Source organism: Anolis carolinensis, chromosome 1, assembly GCF_035594765.1.
Source record: "Anolis carolinensis isolate JA03-04 chromosome 1, rAnoCar3.1.pri, whole genome shotgun sequence".
NCBI classification, from domain to species: Eukaryota; Metazoa; Chordata; class Lepidosauria; order Squamata; family Dactyloidae; genus Anolis; species Anolis carolinensis.
This window is the reverse complement of record NC_085841.1, coordinates 122,495,942-122,512,374: the sequence shown is the minus strand read 5'-3', so window position 1 is coordinate 122,512,374 and position 16,433 is coordinate 122,495,942. Positions and strand designations below refer to the sequence as shown.

The 16,433-nt window shown below is 38.1% G+C and overlaps 2 protein-coding genes across 6 annotated transcripts in view; one reads left to right on the top strand and one right to left on the bottom strand.

Moving 5' to 3' along the window:
* The window catches only part of kcnq5 (potassium voltage-gated channel subfamily Q member 5), a 425,255-nt gene that overhangs the window by 343,104 nt on the left and 65,718 nt on the right, over positions 1-16,433 (top strand). For all 5 annotated transcript variants that reach the window (XM_016996619.2, XM_008118729.2, XM_062969057.1 and 2 more), the window contains one exon: positions 8,260-8,386. In XM_016996619.2, coding sequence (XP_016852108.1) covers positions 8,260-8,386 — 127 coding nt within the window. The remainder of the gene's footprint in view (positions 1-8,259; positions 8,387-16,433) is intronic.
* On the bottom strand, positions 12,693-13,597 carry LOC107983328 (mpv17-like protein 2). The gene has a single exon (XM_062969066.1). The coding sequence runs from the start codon at positions 13,371-13,373 to the stop codon at positions 12,807-12,809; it is 567 nt and encodes a 188-aa protein (XP_062825136.1). The 5' UTR covers positions 13,374-13,597; the 3' UTR covers positions 12,693-12,806.

Sequence of the window (16,433 nt, the reverse complement as noted above, 5' to 3'; positions counted from 1 at the left end):
TAGTTGCCATCTTATTCTCATTGCCTGGACTTAGCTTCTTCTTTCTTTTTTTCCACACTTTTATTGTTCCTTTAAAAGGTTCCTTAAATTCTGCTTCTTCTCTCCTACTCCATTCCCTAAATATTATTTCTTTTTCTTTAGTATTATTTATTATCTTCTCCATATTTGCCCATTTTTTTTTAGTATACTGTATTTCCAATAATCTTTGGATTTGAAACGCATCGTGATAGACTTCTAAACTTGGAATCCCCCAGCCTCCCTCTTCCTCTTTTGCATTTAACCATTTGTCCCTTATTCTGGGCCTTTTTCCTCCGACTGCCCATTTTCTTATTCTCCTGTCCCATGTCTTTAGTGTCTTCCTATCTACTGTGTTCGGTAATGTTTGAAATAAATATGTCAATTTTGGTATTATGAACATTTTTAGTGCCCTTATTCTGTCCACTCTTGTTAATGTTTTTCCTTCCCAATTCTTAAACTGTTTCTCTATTACCTTCCATTTTTGTTTATAATTCCCCTTGACTATACTCTTTGGGTTTTTATATATCCATACTCCTAAGTATTTCAGCTTCTTTAATCCTAATCTTAACCCTGATATTTTCCTAATCTCCAGTTGTTCCCTTGGTGGGGTATTAAGACATAGTATCTCTGACTTTTTAATATTAACGAATAGTCCTGATATATTTTTAAATTCTTCCAGTTTTTTAATAATATCTTTTACCATAATTAACGGTTGACTTGTAATAATCATTGCATCATCGGCAAAGAAATTAAGCCTTATTTCTTCCTTTTGTCCTCCTCCCTTTTCTATTTTGTACCCTGTCCAATTGGTGCTATTCCTGATACTTTCAGCTAGCATTTCTATCGCTATTACAAATAAAGTGGGGGATAATGGACAACCTTGTTTTGTACCATTTAAAATTGGTATCTCTCCTGTCCTTCCATTATTCACCCTTATTTTTGCTTTACAGTTGCTGTACAATTGTTGCAGCGTTTTGCAAAAGTTTTCCCCCATATTCAACTGTTGACATAATCTTAACAGATAATTGTGATTGACTTTATCAAATGCTTTGTAAACATCCAATTTGAGAATTCCCATTTTTTTCTTATTCGAATTTGCATGATTCATTGCAATTACTACATTTTTTATTGGATCCCCAATTTTTCTTCCCTTCACAAATCCATATTGATCCTCTTTGATTATTTTTGGCATTATTGTTTCCAATCTTTTTGCTAAAATTTTTGTAAATATTTTATAATCTTGATTGCATAGACTAATGGGTCTGTATGACCCTGGTTGTGTTAAATCTCTCCCCTTTTTGGGTATAGTTATAATTTCTGATACTTTCCATGTTAGGGGGACTTTTTGCTTAGTGTATATTTCATTGAACAATTCTGTTAGGTGTGGTGCCAACTCTTCCATAAATGCTTTATAATATTCTGCTGGAAATCCATCTGGCCCTGGTGACTTGCCTCCCTTTAACCCTTTAATTGCCCTTATTGTTTCCTCTTGCGTTATTGGTTGGTTTAATAACTCTCTGTCTTCCTCTGCAATTTTTTCTCTGATATTTAAGTTCCCTTGCATTACCCTCTCTTCCTTATATAGATTTTTATAATATTTTGCCATTATCTCCCTAATCTTACTTTGCTCCTCTTGTTCTTTCCCATTTTCGTCTTTCAATCTCTTTATCCATGTTTTTTCTTTTTTCTTTTTCAAATAGTAAGCCATCCTCTTCATTGATTTTATATTCCAACTTTGGGAATAGCTTTTAACGTATAGATATTTATTTATTATATTCCTTTCCTCAAATGCTTCTAATTGGTTTTTTTTCTCCTTTAGCTCTCTCCAAATCTGTCTATCCTTAGTCCTTTTATGTTTGTCTTGCAGGGTTTCTATTTCTTTTATTCTCTTATCCTGTTCATTCCTCCATCTTCTTCTAAGATTTACCTCTAAACTTATACAGTGACCCCTTATCACTGCCTTACTTGCATCCCAAATTATATCTTTAGTTACTTGTCCATTGTCATTGGTCTCAAAATACTTATTTATTTCTTTCCTAATTGTTTCATATTCTTCCTCTCTACTGTTTAAAACTGTGTTATATCTCCAGGTTCTTTCTTTTCTTTCTATTTCTAATTTTACTTTTACTCTTAATGGTGCATGATCCGATAAATGTATTGGAAGTGTTTTTGCTTCTAGAATCACTGATTGGTTTGTATTTTTCCCCAGAATATAATCTATTTTGCTATATGTGTCATGTCTTCCCGAGTAATATGTCCATCTATTATTCTCTGGTTCCCCTTCTAATAAATCATTCATGTTGTATTCCCTTATATTTAACTTTCTATTACTATTTTGCCTTGTTGTTACCAATTCCAGGTTATAATCTCCTGCACAATACACTTCTCCTTGTGCAAACTTATCAATTTCCCCAAATAGCTTTTTTAAATACTTTTTTTGATTTTTGTTTGGGGCATATATACACACTAAAGTGATTCTAATTTTTTCAATTTTCCCTTTAATCATTACCCATCTCCCATCTGAATCCCTTTTTACCATTTCCACTTGGAAGTCTATTGTATTTTTAATTAAAATTGCCACACCCCGTGCTCTATTTGAACCTCTCGATTCATACACCTGTCCCCAAATCCTATCATTAAATAATGGAGTATGGTCCTTTCTCTTATGACATTCTTGTAAAAGCAGAATGCCAACTTTATAATCCTTTACCATTTTCATAACTTTTGCCCTTCTTTGTGGAGTTGATAAACCATTAACATTATGAGACATTATTACTACTTCACCCATAACCAGGTATTATTTGCATTTACCCTCCTGTAGTTTCTTTCCCCTGTCTGCTTGTCTTCCCATCCTCCCCCATGGCCCCCAGAGTCCAGACCTCTCCCTCCTCCCATCAGAGGGAGACCTGAAAGAGTTTTCCCTTTGTTCTCTTCCATTCCCAGACTCCCTCCCACCGGTGACTGCGTTGCCATCCACTGCTCTCCCCTCCTGCATCATCTTTTACCCCTTTAACCCCATTTGTCCAAATTTCATTATTCCACAAATGTTAGGCTGTTCATTCTTAAGTCTCTGTACTAGATCTCGTTTCAATTCTTCTATTCTCCTCTCTAATTTTCTGTTTTTTAAGATCTCTTAATTGTTTTTCTATAGATTTAATTTGTTCTAAATCCAGGTCCTTCAAATTCCTTAAAGTTCTCTTTTCTTCCCTGTCCTTTGGATCTCCCATTGCAAATAGACTCTGAAGTAAGTCTGCCTCTGTTGGTCCGCCTCTCTCTGCAGTCTCCAGCTCCCTCGATGCTTCTTGTCCAGTCGGCTTGTCCTTGGTCTTATCTGATTCCTCCTCCAGACCGTCTGTTTCTTTTCCGTCTGTATCCAGTTTTAACTGTTTAAGCATTTTCCTCCCACTTTCCAAGTCGGAAGCTTTATATAATTTATTGTCTTTATATACAATTAGGGTGGCTGGAAAAGCCCAGGTATAACGTTGTCCTTTCCTTTCCAAAGTTCCTGTAATTTCCCTCATTTCTGCTCTCTTTCCCAATGTCTCTGAAGATAAATCCAGGAGTGGCCATACTTTACTGCCAGCCAAGGTCAGGTTCTTCATTTTCCTCAATTTTCGATAAACAATGTCCCTTTCAGCCTCCCTTGTGAACCGTATCAAAATATCCTTGGGTTTCCTGCCTCCTCTGAAAGCCCAATGTATCCTCTCGATTCCTTGCGATGGGACCTGAGCATTTGTTGCAAGCCACTCAGCTATAACTCCCTTCAGATTCTCCTTTATCTGAAGACTCTCTCCTGCTGCTCTCAAACGCAGATTGGCTCTTCGGGATCTGTCCTCGAGGTCAGCAACTTTATCTAGAAGTTTTCTATTAATGTCTCTCAGAGTGATTAATTCACCTTTTTGTCTTCTGATCTCCGCTGCTGCCTCCTTAAACTTTTCTTGGCATTCTTCCACTTTATTCTCTATCAGCCCGAGTTTGCTATTAATTTGTGTGATTTGCTCTCTTGTCTGCTCATTTCCCTGTCTTAAAATCTCCATGTTTAATTTAAGATGTTCCAATGTAGTTATAATTTTGTTCAATTTTTCTTCCTCCCCTTCCTTCTCCTTTCTGTCCGCCATACTCACAGTTGTCCGAACTTCTGTTTGGATTCTGAGATTTATGGCTTCAGTCACCTTTGATTGTGACCTCCCAGCCTCCTCTCTTTTCTCCTTTGATCCGGACTCCAGTTAAGGAGAGATTTATGACCCTTTATGGGCTTTTTGAGGCTTTAATTGCCTTTATAGTTAGGAGAGCAATTAGGCACGTCTACTCTCGTTGACGCATGCGCAGCTCCCCCCCATGGCTGCTACTGGTGACTACATTCTGTATGCATGTTTACTGAAATCACTGGAATATATATCCAAAATAATGTTGTGCATAGCTTGGAAGTACACATGCAGCTCTGTGTGAGCAAGGCTGCCACAATGACTTCAATACTTGGTAGGGAGTGATCAAATTTAAAATTTAAGAAACCTCCTATGCATGTAGGAAGTTCATATCTGAGGTTTTCTTTTAATTCTACCCTCAAATACTTTAGGCATATTCAGGCGCATAACCATATGGGCAGTTCAGTCTTATGAATCAAAGAGTCCCAGGAATAAATGCCAACAGCGTCTTCTGTAGTCACAATATATTATACAGCTTACACAATCAAAGAAATGTATGTTTTCTATTTCTGAGGCTGACTGATTTGCCCCACGCAAATAGATATCTGGTTCTTGGGGATCATTTGAATGATTTTCTGTCATTTGAATGCAATGCAATAGATAAGCCTCAGTATAATTTTTGAAAGCTATCTTGCTATGCGCAGAATATGCTTAGGACCTCATCAGATGCAGTCTTCTCTGCGTCTTCTTTCCGCTTTCAGGCACTGGAGAAACAGAATCCCATGGAGGCCATCCCACAACACTCAGCCACTTACAGTAGCTGCTCATGGGAATCCATGTTGCCAGTACTTGAAAACAGAGATAAGACTGCTAAAAATAGGAAGGAAGCACGGAAACCTTGAGAAATTATGGGAAACTATTTGGGATGACCAGAATCTAAGAAGATAAGGAATGACTGCAGGGAATGAAATATGACTTTTCCCTCTGATTTCCCACTATTTCCCCCTGCCCGTCTGATGAAGTCCTTAGTGTCCTGCTGTGTATTAACTAGTCTTGTGCATTTGTATAGATTGTTATCCGTTTCGATTTGTTTCATTCGTAAGGCCCCGTTCTCATTTTCAAGCATGTCTCCCAAAAACGGGTGCCTTTCCGAATAAGCTTTTTTGTTCCAGGTCTAAAAGAACAAAACTTTTCAGACCAGGAGCAGCAGCAGGAGGCAGGCAGGGCAGGGCAGAGGACACCATTCCTTCCTTCCAAATGTCAAAGATGCTCCATACACCACACACACAGCTCAGTGCCTACCCTTACTATTTCACTTCTTCTTCAACTGGCGGTAATGGAGGCAAATTCCCTTCCCCTTCCCATTATTTTTGGCAATTGCATGGTTTGTACTTATATCCTTCATTACAACCTGGATTAAAAGCATCAGAGTTACTTAAGATATCACTATTTCAGTGATTCTGAGTTTAAAGACAGGGCTTAAGATACCACTAATTCTGAGATGTTTTCCTCTCCATCCGTAGAAGAGAAGTAAGTTTAAAGACAGGGCTTAAGATTCCACTATTTCTGTGATGCTTTTCCCTCAGTCTGCAGAGAGGTTGTGAGCGAGGCAAGGCAAGGCAGGCAGCAGGTGAGGGGATGGCGTTCTCCTCCTCTTCCAATTGGCCTGACAGGCAGGGCTCCAAAAAGCAAGCAGGGAAACAGTATCTGCTCCCACTTTCTTTCGTACCGAGCTTATTTTCATTTCGGGAAAGGGCCTCCCATTTTGTGCTCATGCCCGAAATGAAAGAAATGAAAGAACAGATGAAACAGGAGAAATGGGTACCGGCACACACCTCTAGTATTAACTGACTTGCAGACATGGAAATGGCTGTGTGGTGCACACCCTCAGCAAACACACACCTTCCTCTCCCTGTTGCATGGCTGTGTTGCTTGCCTAATGTTTAGCTAGTTCATAGTGCTTCAATGGCAGAAAAAGACCTATAAAACCCTGACTATAGATTTTGCAAGCCAATGCCCATGTAGCTTCTTTCTGCCCATTCCTCAATCCCCAATCCTTTGCCCCTCACTTCCTGGACTCTATGGAATATTTACTGTGCTTCTGCTTCCGGTTTGATTTCACCCATCATACCTTCCCCTCACACAAAATAAAATGTCTCACCCCCAGTCATGATTTTTCTAGTTTTAACTCTTGGTCCATTTTGTCTCTTCTTTCAGTTATCCTGCTTTCACACAGTAATGCACAGTTTTCCCTAATTCAAGGTGATATAAAGTTCTTGCCTCAATTCTATGCATCTAACAAGACAGAAATAGTATTTGAAATGTTGGTAGAGAATCCTGATAATTCTGAATTTATTTATTGGAGTCTTATTTGCTGTCGTGAGAACAAAGATCTAAAGGGTAACAGTAGCACACCCAAACTATAGGTATTCCAAGATGTTTTATTATTATTATTATTATTATTATTATTATTATTATTATTATTATTATGCTGTGGCTTTTCTGATCCATGGAATTTTATAGAGAACGATTTCTCCAGCTTTCACTCCCATTTGAAACTCACTCAAGTTTTCACAATCTTTTTTCTACCTTTTTTTCTACCAGAAAAACAAACCCATTAAAAAGGATTTTTTTTAAAAAATCATTTTTATTGCAAAATTTGTAAGCAAGAGAGTTACATTTTCATATATATATATATATATATATATATATATATATATATATATATAGTTTTTCTTGATACAATAAAAACCAAATTGACTGCTAAGGATGGTTAGGGAAGGGAGGGAGAGGGGGGTCGGGAGGGGAATACAAGGGGAGGGGGAGGAACAGGAGAAGAAAAAGGGGGGTAAAAAGGACTTTTTGACTAATAGCGTTTGATGTCCTTCCAGTGCCAGAAACCCCAAGCATAAAACAAAATAGAGCATTTTGATAAATAAGTGCCATAGGATAATTTAAGAAATTATATGGGCCTTATTACATTATTGCAATGAATATGCTCTGCTAGCATTTTTTTTTTTACTAAAAACATAAGTGGAATGGCAAGAGCGGGAGAAAATCAAAATTGGACCTCTGTTTTCTTTGCAGATGTTCCTGTCCTCATTTCTTTGTTGTAGTTGTTTTCTAATCTAGTATCATGTTAGTTCTCATGTGTGGATAACAAATTACCAAATGACATAGAATAGCTTTATCTTGGACAGAGAGATGTTTTACCTGCCAAAATAAGGATATAAATCTTACCTTATCTTCTTTGGCAAACTACTTAATAAGCCTTTTCAAGTACTTCAGTCAGCTGGAGTTAGCTCATGAAGCCTTAATTTCTTCAGACCACTAAACTCTAAAAAATGATATCCTGGGCGTTTTTTTGGTTTTTTTTGTTCGGGTTTTAACATAGTATCTGTTTCCAATATACTGTTTTGTCTTATTGCTAGTATTGGCTATTATTCACATTTCTAGCACAACCTATTTTGAGAATGGAGACAGGTAACAATATATTAAACAACCTACAGATTTTTATTGAGAAGGCATTTGAATTATAATTTTTAATTATAGTAATATTATGGTGTTTGTACATGTGCATGCTGTTTTAATGTGATCATCCTTTATACTATTTGTATTATGTTTTTTAAAAATTATGTTTTAAATGTATTTAACTGTAATGATATCATTTTAACAATATTAACTATTTTAATTTCTTTTTGACTTTTGTAATTTAATGTTTTAAGTTATTAAAATTAATAACAAATGCCCTCTATTAAATTTCAGTTGGAGGGTTTTTTTTTTAAAAAAAGGAACAATACAACAAAGTGTCAATCCACACAAGTATTATCTGCCTATACAAGACTACAGTACCTAAGGATGAAGTTTGCTTCTCCCTGAAGGGCAATTATTCTCTGCATAACAGTTCTTCCTTTTGTAATCTTATAGCTGCCATTTTATATTAAAAATGAATATCTGAATGCTACATGGTATTTATTTATTTATGAAGCAATGCCATTTTATTTCAGATGCTTGACATAAATTAGTGAGGAATATTTTCTTCTGTTTTCTGTACTGCTGAATTCACTAACTCTGTGTCCCCTTTGCTCCTTTTCAGGAGTCTGTCATGATTGTTGTCTTTGGTTTGGAGTTTATTATACGCATCTGGTCTGCTGGCTGCTGTTGTCGATACCGTGGATGGCAAGGAAGATTGCGATTTGCAAGAAAACCATTCTGTGTTATAGGTATGTTTTCATACTGTGACTGTTAAATTACAGCACTGTCATCATCAGTCAATTTTCGTTTTCTGTTATGTTGATTTGAAGCCTATTTGGATGTGATTTTGATGGTTGCATTGGTTTGCCTAACTACTAATGGAAAGAGAAGGATTATACAAAAGTCATACAAAAATAGTAAAAATGAGAAAGCACATGCAGAATGACAGCAGTTATTGTATTTTTAAGCATCGTGTGTCATATTTTTCCACATTTTTTCTTAAAGTTCTACATATATGTTCTTCCTCTTCAGAGGGTTATACAATTGTATTTTTGTTTCATAAATAAATAGTCCAAACAGTTCTGAATCTCAATTTTGTTGCTTTTTTACGTGCGCCATTTTTTCCCTTTTAAAATAGATGCACAATGCTAACATGCTCTCTGCTCAGAGAATTTCCATATATAATTAGAAAATTCCATAACACGTTCTGCATATGTAGAAAGATTTATTTTTAATGCCATAGAAACTGCTAGTTAATAAGTCTAAACAGCAGCATCTATTCTATGCACATGCAAGACTAATAGTAAAACAGAACATGTCTTAAATGCTCCTTATTAGCAGCTGGATTATTTTAATATTTCTGCACTAAACATTTTCCCAACCTTTTATTACCATTTCTTACTTTAGCATCATACTACCATTTAAAAAGTTGAACACTTATGTGGTTAAATGCAAAATAATTAGGTCAATAGTTCAAGATATAGTGTTAAACTAGCTGTGCCCGGCCACGCGTTGCTGTGGTGTTGTCTGGTGGTGTTGGTGAGAAATTTGAGTTAGTGGTGGTATTGAATGTCTGTTGTATGGTTGTCTTTATGTTTAGTATGTATTTGGTTGTTTGTGTAATGTGAAAGTGGTGGGAATAGAGGGGGTCTTTGTCGCTGTGTAGTATTGTATAGTATGCATACGTTGTCCAAGTGTTGTGAATGGTTAGATTGTGTCTTGGTGCATAGTAGAAAGGGTTGGGGTGGATGGTCGTTAGGGGTGTCTCCAAATTATTGGATGGTATAGTTCTATGATTATTATTCTTATTATTGTTGCTGCTATCATCATGATTATTATCTTTATTATCATCATTATTATTATATAGTGGGTGGATGGCCATCTGTCAGGAGTGTTTGGATTGTGTGGTCTTGCATGGTAGAAGGAGGTTGTACTGGATAATTCTTAGGGCTGTATGCAAACATAAGGATTCCGTGATATTAGTATTGTTATTATCAAGAGGCTGTATGGCCATCTGTTGGGGATGTTTGGATTGTGTTCTCCATGGCAGGAAGGGGTTGGACTGGATGGCCTTTAGGGGTCTCTCCTATCTCTATGACTGTAGGATTCTATTATTATTTTTATGGTGGAGATTGTGGAGATAAGCAACAAAACATCATGTTAGACAACACATTTGGTAGAAAAAGTAGTTCAATATGCAGTAATGTTATGTTGTAATTACTGTATTTCGGAATTTAGCACCAAAATATCATGATATATTGAAAACATTGACTACAAAAATGGCTTGGATAATCCAGAAACTTGGATAAGCGAGGCTTGGATAAGTGAGACTCTACTGTAAATAATTTGGATGATGGGCAGGCGCTAGGACCCAGGGGACAGCTTTTTCCCATTGCCTGCCTTTCCTTTTCCGTGCCGGCCATGAGGGCTTCTCTTTGCCTCCTGGCATGGCTCCCTATGGTGCGTTGTGGGTTCTGTCCATGTGGAGGTGCGTTACGTGATTTTGTGTTGTTTCAACCTGAAGGCGTGGATGATGGGTTGTGTTGTCAAATTTGGAGGTTGGGGGGCCTTTACTTTTGTTGCTTTGCTCGGTGCCGCAATTCCATTAGCCTTTTATATATATAGATGTACATGATTGATAAATGGATTGATTGGTTGATTTGTAGACTCAAGGCAGCTAACAACCACACAATCTGGTCACAATTCAAAACAAGGAAATACAAACATTAAAAAACAATTAAATAGTACCTGTGGATTTAGGTTAAAAGATAGTTAAAATACAACTAAAATTACATTTTAAATTCACACACACACACACCTCAAATCTTACCTACACCTCTCCAGCAGTATGCCCCTTATCTTTCCCCAAATGCCTGCTGGCAGAGGAAGATCTTGACCTGGCTGAGGAAAGCCAGCAGGGATGGGGCCATCCTGGTCTCTCTTGGGAGGGAGTTCCACAGTTCGGGAGCAGTCATCAAAAAGGACCTCTCCCATATTCCCACCAAATGTTAAAAGTTACAAAAGTTAAAAAGAACAATTAAAAAAACATTACAATGTCGTTTAAAACTCGTATCCCTTCCAATCCAACCTACCCTTCCCAGAGCCTCCCCCTTCCCCTTCCCCAAAAGCCTGTCGGCAGAGGAGGGTCTTGACCTGGTTGTGGAAGGCTAGCAGGGATGGGGCCATTCTGGTTTCTCTTGGGAGGGAGTTCCGCAGCCTAGGAGCAGGTGCCAAAAAGGCCCTCTCCGTGTTCCCACCAAGCATGCTTGAATGGGTGGTGGGACCAAGAGAAGACCCTCCCCAGTAGATTGTAGATGTCTCCCAGGTTCAACGAAAGAGAGTACTTGGTACTTAACACCAAGGCTGCTAGTTCTATTTAATAAAGTAGGTTGCAGTCTTCTATTCAATTATTTGAGAGTAAGTCCTTTCGCTTTCATTGGGGCTTACCTCTGTGTAGATATGTCTAGAATTGCATTGCTAACCTACGAGCAATTTCTGCTTACTACTGTGCCAGAAATATAGATCAGAGACAATTCATCCTTCCCACAATAATACCAATTAGAAGGAAGAATTTTTTGAGGGGTGGAGAGGGGGGGGGCGTTTTTCTCTATAGAACTGAAGGCCCTCACTTCCAACCTATGTCGTATTCTAGGCTTGTTAGCATGAAGCTAAGGGGGAAAATATGACCCAGCATCCAGAGGTAGCATGGTCAGTAACTGCTGAGCACTTCCATGTTCAGAAAGCCCCTTCCTGAACCAAGTCAGCCAGCCACTCAAATTGAGGTATTCCTGACAGGTAACTGAGCTGATGTTCTTTCCTCTGAAATATAGACTCTAGCACCTAGTATTTGTTGGGAGTCTCCCATCCAAGTACTAACCACAGCTGAGGTGATCCTAAATGTGATGGCTGACCAGATAACAAGGTTAGGCACTGCATTTTGGGAATGCAATGGTAACATGCCTTTGTGGACCAGTGTAGAGGACCAAACCTGTTCCTATTCTAAAAGGCTACTGCTCCCTGTTACAATCACTACACTCCTCACTCCTGCCTGAGTCCTTCCAAAATGCTTCTAAATGGAAAATTATATACCTCCCATTATTTTGTGCTGTTGACCTCTACTGTGCTACTATATTTACTCAAGTATAATGTGCCCCAGTTGCGAAGTGTGTTAAAGCACTGAGTTGCTGAACTTGCAGACCGAAAGGTCCCAGGTTCAAATCCTGGGAGCGGAGTGAGCGCCCGCTGTTAGTTCCAGCTTCTGCCGACCTAGCAGTTTGAAAACATGCCAATGTGAGTAGATCAATAGGTACCGCTCCGGCGGGAAGGTAACGGCGCTCCATGCAGTCATGCTGGCCACGTGACCTTGGAGGTATCTATGAACAACGGCTCTTCGGCTTACAAATGGAGATGAGCACCAACCCCCAGAGTCAGACATGACTGGACTTAACGTCAGGGGAAACCTTTACCATTACCTTTAATGTGCCATTGAATGTAACGCGCACCTCAATTTTGAATGTGCCTATTACAAAAAAGGATTTGCTGTGGAATATAATGTGACACAGTGGTGGCCACATAAAGGCTGGTGGGGAGGCGTACCCCTTCATCTACCCTTTCACGGCCACCATCAGCTTCCCACCAGCCGTTTCATGGCCATCGCTGCCTCTCCCTTCTCGGTCTTCAGCTGGGATCTCTTGCCTAACAATGCAGATGGCTTTAGGTGCAACATTCTAATGCAATAGTCAATGTAATGCACACCTCAATGCAATGTAATTTAGCCAAAAAAAAATGAACGGTACACTCAAATAAATATGATATTTATGTTCAAATGTAATATTGTTTTGAATTTATTTGTACTGTATTGTTAATATATTCCTATGTGCATCACTTCAGGTTTTCTTTTTAAGAAAGAAAGAAAGAAAGAAAGAAAGAAAGAAAGAAAGAAAGAAAGAAAGAAAGAAAGAAAACGGTTGAGCTAAAAAAATGCCTGGAATCATAAAACATATTTTTCTAGCTTAAAATGACCCTGTGAAGTAAACGGAATCAATAAAAATCCAATGAGAATTGAAAACCGCATATATTTGTAGCCTGCAAAGCTAACTCAAAGAAATAGTTTTGTACTTTGTGTTTCTGCTTCCAAGGCTTTGTAATCCTTAGTTTCTTTTGCAGTCCTCAACTTCTGTGTTTGAGATATGAAAGGTATACATTCCATCCTAAAGTCACCATGTTCACAAATATCACTCGATATTTTGGCTGGAGAAAGAAAAAATTTACCAGTTGAGCAGCTGGCCACACAGTGAGTTCTGCAATGAAATACTCCCAGAACTTCTCTTTAAATTCCTTCAGACTGTCTGCCAAACTATGACCTTGAAGCAATCCCATCCATGTGAAATACCAGCATCCAAAGAATGGAGCAAAGGCCTGATCAATTGTTACCTTTAGGACAACAATTTTTACGTGTTGCATTCCTTTTCCTGGGGTTATTTTGTCTAGCAAGAGGTACCAGTAATGTAGGGGTGGTCCCATGGAACATCCTGTAATGAACATGTGTATCATGCGGTCAGCATCCCACTTCAGTGCAGGGTTTCTTCTTCTCTCCAAAGATTGCTGAATTATATCTGCAGTTCCCAGTAAAACACCACAGCTCACTGTATTGGTAATGATAAGGTTGCGGCCTCCAAAAAGTGGTGTGTAGAAGCGTGCCAGGGCAGCCAGCTGTCGTAGAATATTAGCACGCATCTTCCTTTTCTCATCTCTAAAATAAACATTTGCAGGTCTGGTAATAACAGTGAGAGCTTTCCCGATCTTTCATCGTCTTCATTTCCCCAACTAGCTCTTTTCAGGAACTACTGTATTGTGGTTTTGTAGACATTATTTAAGTCTAAATAACACATAATGAAGTCCAGAAGGAAAATCAACGCAGGTCAAGAACATGAAGGAGGCACAAGAAATACATCATAGTATTCTAGTAAAGAATGTTGCTTGTGTTTTATTGTGATGTCACTGCTGCTCTTCCACCTCATGTAGTTAAGGCAGCAAAAATAAATAAATCACAAATACAGAACAAATGGAGAAAAATACTTGTCCTTGTACCATGTATGAAATACAATCCAAGAAAGATAAAGTTGAATACTTTCTTGATTTCAAATTGACTTACATACAACGCTCATTTCCCCTTGATAATACTGTACTTCCTTTGTATTGTATACATTCTGAATATTCAATGTCTATCAATGAGTCATTTTTGACTAGCAGAGTCTCCACAGCAATTTGCAATGAACAATAAACATTTAAGTTTCACTGTCAAGGCCTATATAAAACAAATTTAGAAAACTCATTTATATAGTTTCAGTTATAATTTTATGAAATAGCATATAGGTTAATATCTTTCATCTTCATTAGCCAGGAATGACTGTCGGTGTGTCTTGTCTATTGTTTTAAAATAGTATTGCATATTATGGAAATTCAATAAGGCAGGGATCACTATAGCAAAGGCCCTGGCTCAGACCCCAAGCCGTCATACCTCCCATAAAGAGACTGAACACAACAAAGTCTCATCTTAAGATCTATGTGGAATTAGGCCATTTATACAGGGAAGGCATTCCTTAAATTGTACAGGATACAGGCGATTTACAATTTCTAAATAAATGTATAACACATTAGATTAGGACTGGAAATCAAAGTTGGTATACTGTGATGTTTTTCCATACATGGGATGCCAAATTCTGTGCCAGCCAGATCATCTAGTCTATTACCATGTGTTATAGACCGTGTTGCAATCATTTGTGGACAGCCCCTATAGAAAACATATTCCAATAATCCAGACAAAGATATTTTCAACCCATGAATAATTTTGGGAAGAAAAATAAGTTTGTTTGGTTTTTTTCGTGTCTGGGTATGTATGGTGTGATTTGGAGTTAATATTACTGACTGAATTTGTCTTTTAAGACACCAAGCTTAGGTTCTGAAGTCACAGAACATAATAGTCCTACTTCAAAGCATATATGGGGTGGAGGCTAGAGCTGTATGGATGAAGCTCTAGCCCAGTGGTTCTCAACCTGTGAGTCCCCAGATGTTTTAGCCTTCAACTCCCAGAAATCCTAACAGCTGGTAAACTGGCTGGGATTTCTGGGAATTGTAGGCCAAAACACCTGGGGATCCACAGGTTGAGACCACTGCTCTAGCCAGATAATTGGTGATTGGCGATATCATCTGTGTAAATGCAAGGAGGTAGTGGTGTTGTGTGTTCGAGAGAGAGGGGGGAGAGAGAGATTGAAGCCCCCGGTCTTACCTTCAGAACATGGTCATAACCATCTGCAGCCATGTAACTGAGCCTATCTGTAAGCAGCCAAGTGTCATGAATTGTGCTAAGAATTGGGAACAATTGCCCTTTTCACTTCTGAATAGATTTGCACCTAGATGGAGACACTTTCGTTTGTAGTTATAAATGGTCTCAAAATTCCTCACATGGTATTTTATGCCATATAGTTTCTGATTTTAATGCCAATGCTGTTAATTCATGCATTTTAAAATTCTTGCATTTTAAGAAATATGGACAAGAAGACATATTGACCTGATTCATTAAAATTCATATTTTTATAGAAATCATAATATCCTCTAAACAACATGTAGACTAGCACTTGAATCCTTCTCATATTTACTTAGAAATAAATTCCTGTTGTTCAGATAAGTAACTACAACCTTAAAAATTATTTGAATTTCCCAGATCAACCAAACTTTTTGAAAATCCCCAGATCATTCAGCTGACTGATGTCATTCATTTTATTGGCAGACATCACAGTGCCTTTTTAAAATATACTTTATTTAGTTACACTGTCAATTGCCAACATTTCTCTCTTGTTGTAATGAAGAGAGGCTCTTGCTTTGAACCTCACATAAAGGAGTAAATAATAGTTTAAAGGTCTGGTGGAAGAAGAGTGCAGAACAAGGCAAGTCTTATGTTATGGACATTCATGTTTCTGTTATTAAAAATGCTGTAGTGGTCCTTCTGATCAATAAAATATAATCATGCATTTTCCACAATACTGTAATTTATTTATGCAAATTTTATTTTGTGCCTAAAAACAGATGAAGTGTTTGGTGTATACATGTACCACTGTTTTAATTTCAGAATAAGAGATATATGTGAGTCAGACATAGATTCTTTGCTTGGCATTATAGGGGTTAGTTGAGATGATAAATTTTATAAAGGTAAAGGTAAAGGTTTCCCCTGACGTTAAGTCCAGTCATGTTTGACTCTGGGGGTTGGTGCTCATCTCCATTTCTAAGCCAAAGATCCGGCGTTGTCCGTAGACACCTCCAAGGTCATGTGGCCGGCATGACTGCATGTAGCTCCATTACCTTCCCGCCGGAGCAGTACCTATTGATCTACTCACATTGGCATGTTTGCGAACTGCTAGGTTGGCAGGAGCTGGAGCTAACAGCAGCCGCTCACGCCGCTCCCGAGGTTTGAACCTGGGACCTTTTGGTCTCCAGCTCAGTGCTTTAACGCACTTCGCCACCAGGGCGTTATAAGGAGTTGATGAATCAATCTAGAGTTTGGGTAGCTTATACATGTGTGTCTGTGTCTATGAATGTTTTTATCTTAACACAGGAGTATGCACCATCATATATTGATAAACAGAAAAGAACAACCCATGAAGTTTGGATAGTATATTGGATTTGTGGTTTTGACAACAAGTTCTGCACACTGAAATCTAGGGCACCCTTTTATTTCATAGAATCATAGAGTTGGAAGAGACCACATGTACCATTTAGTCCAACCCCCCCCCCTTTCCC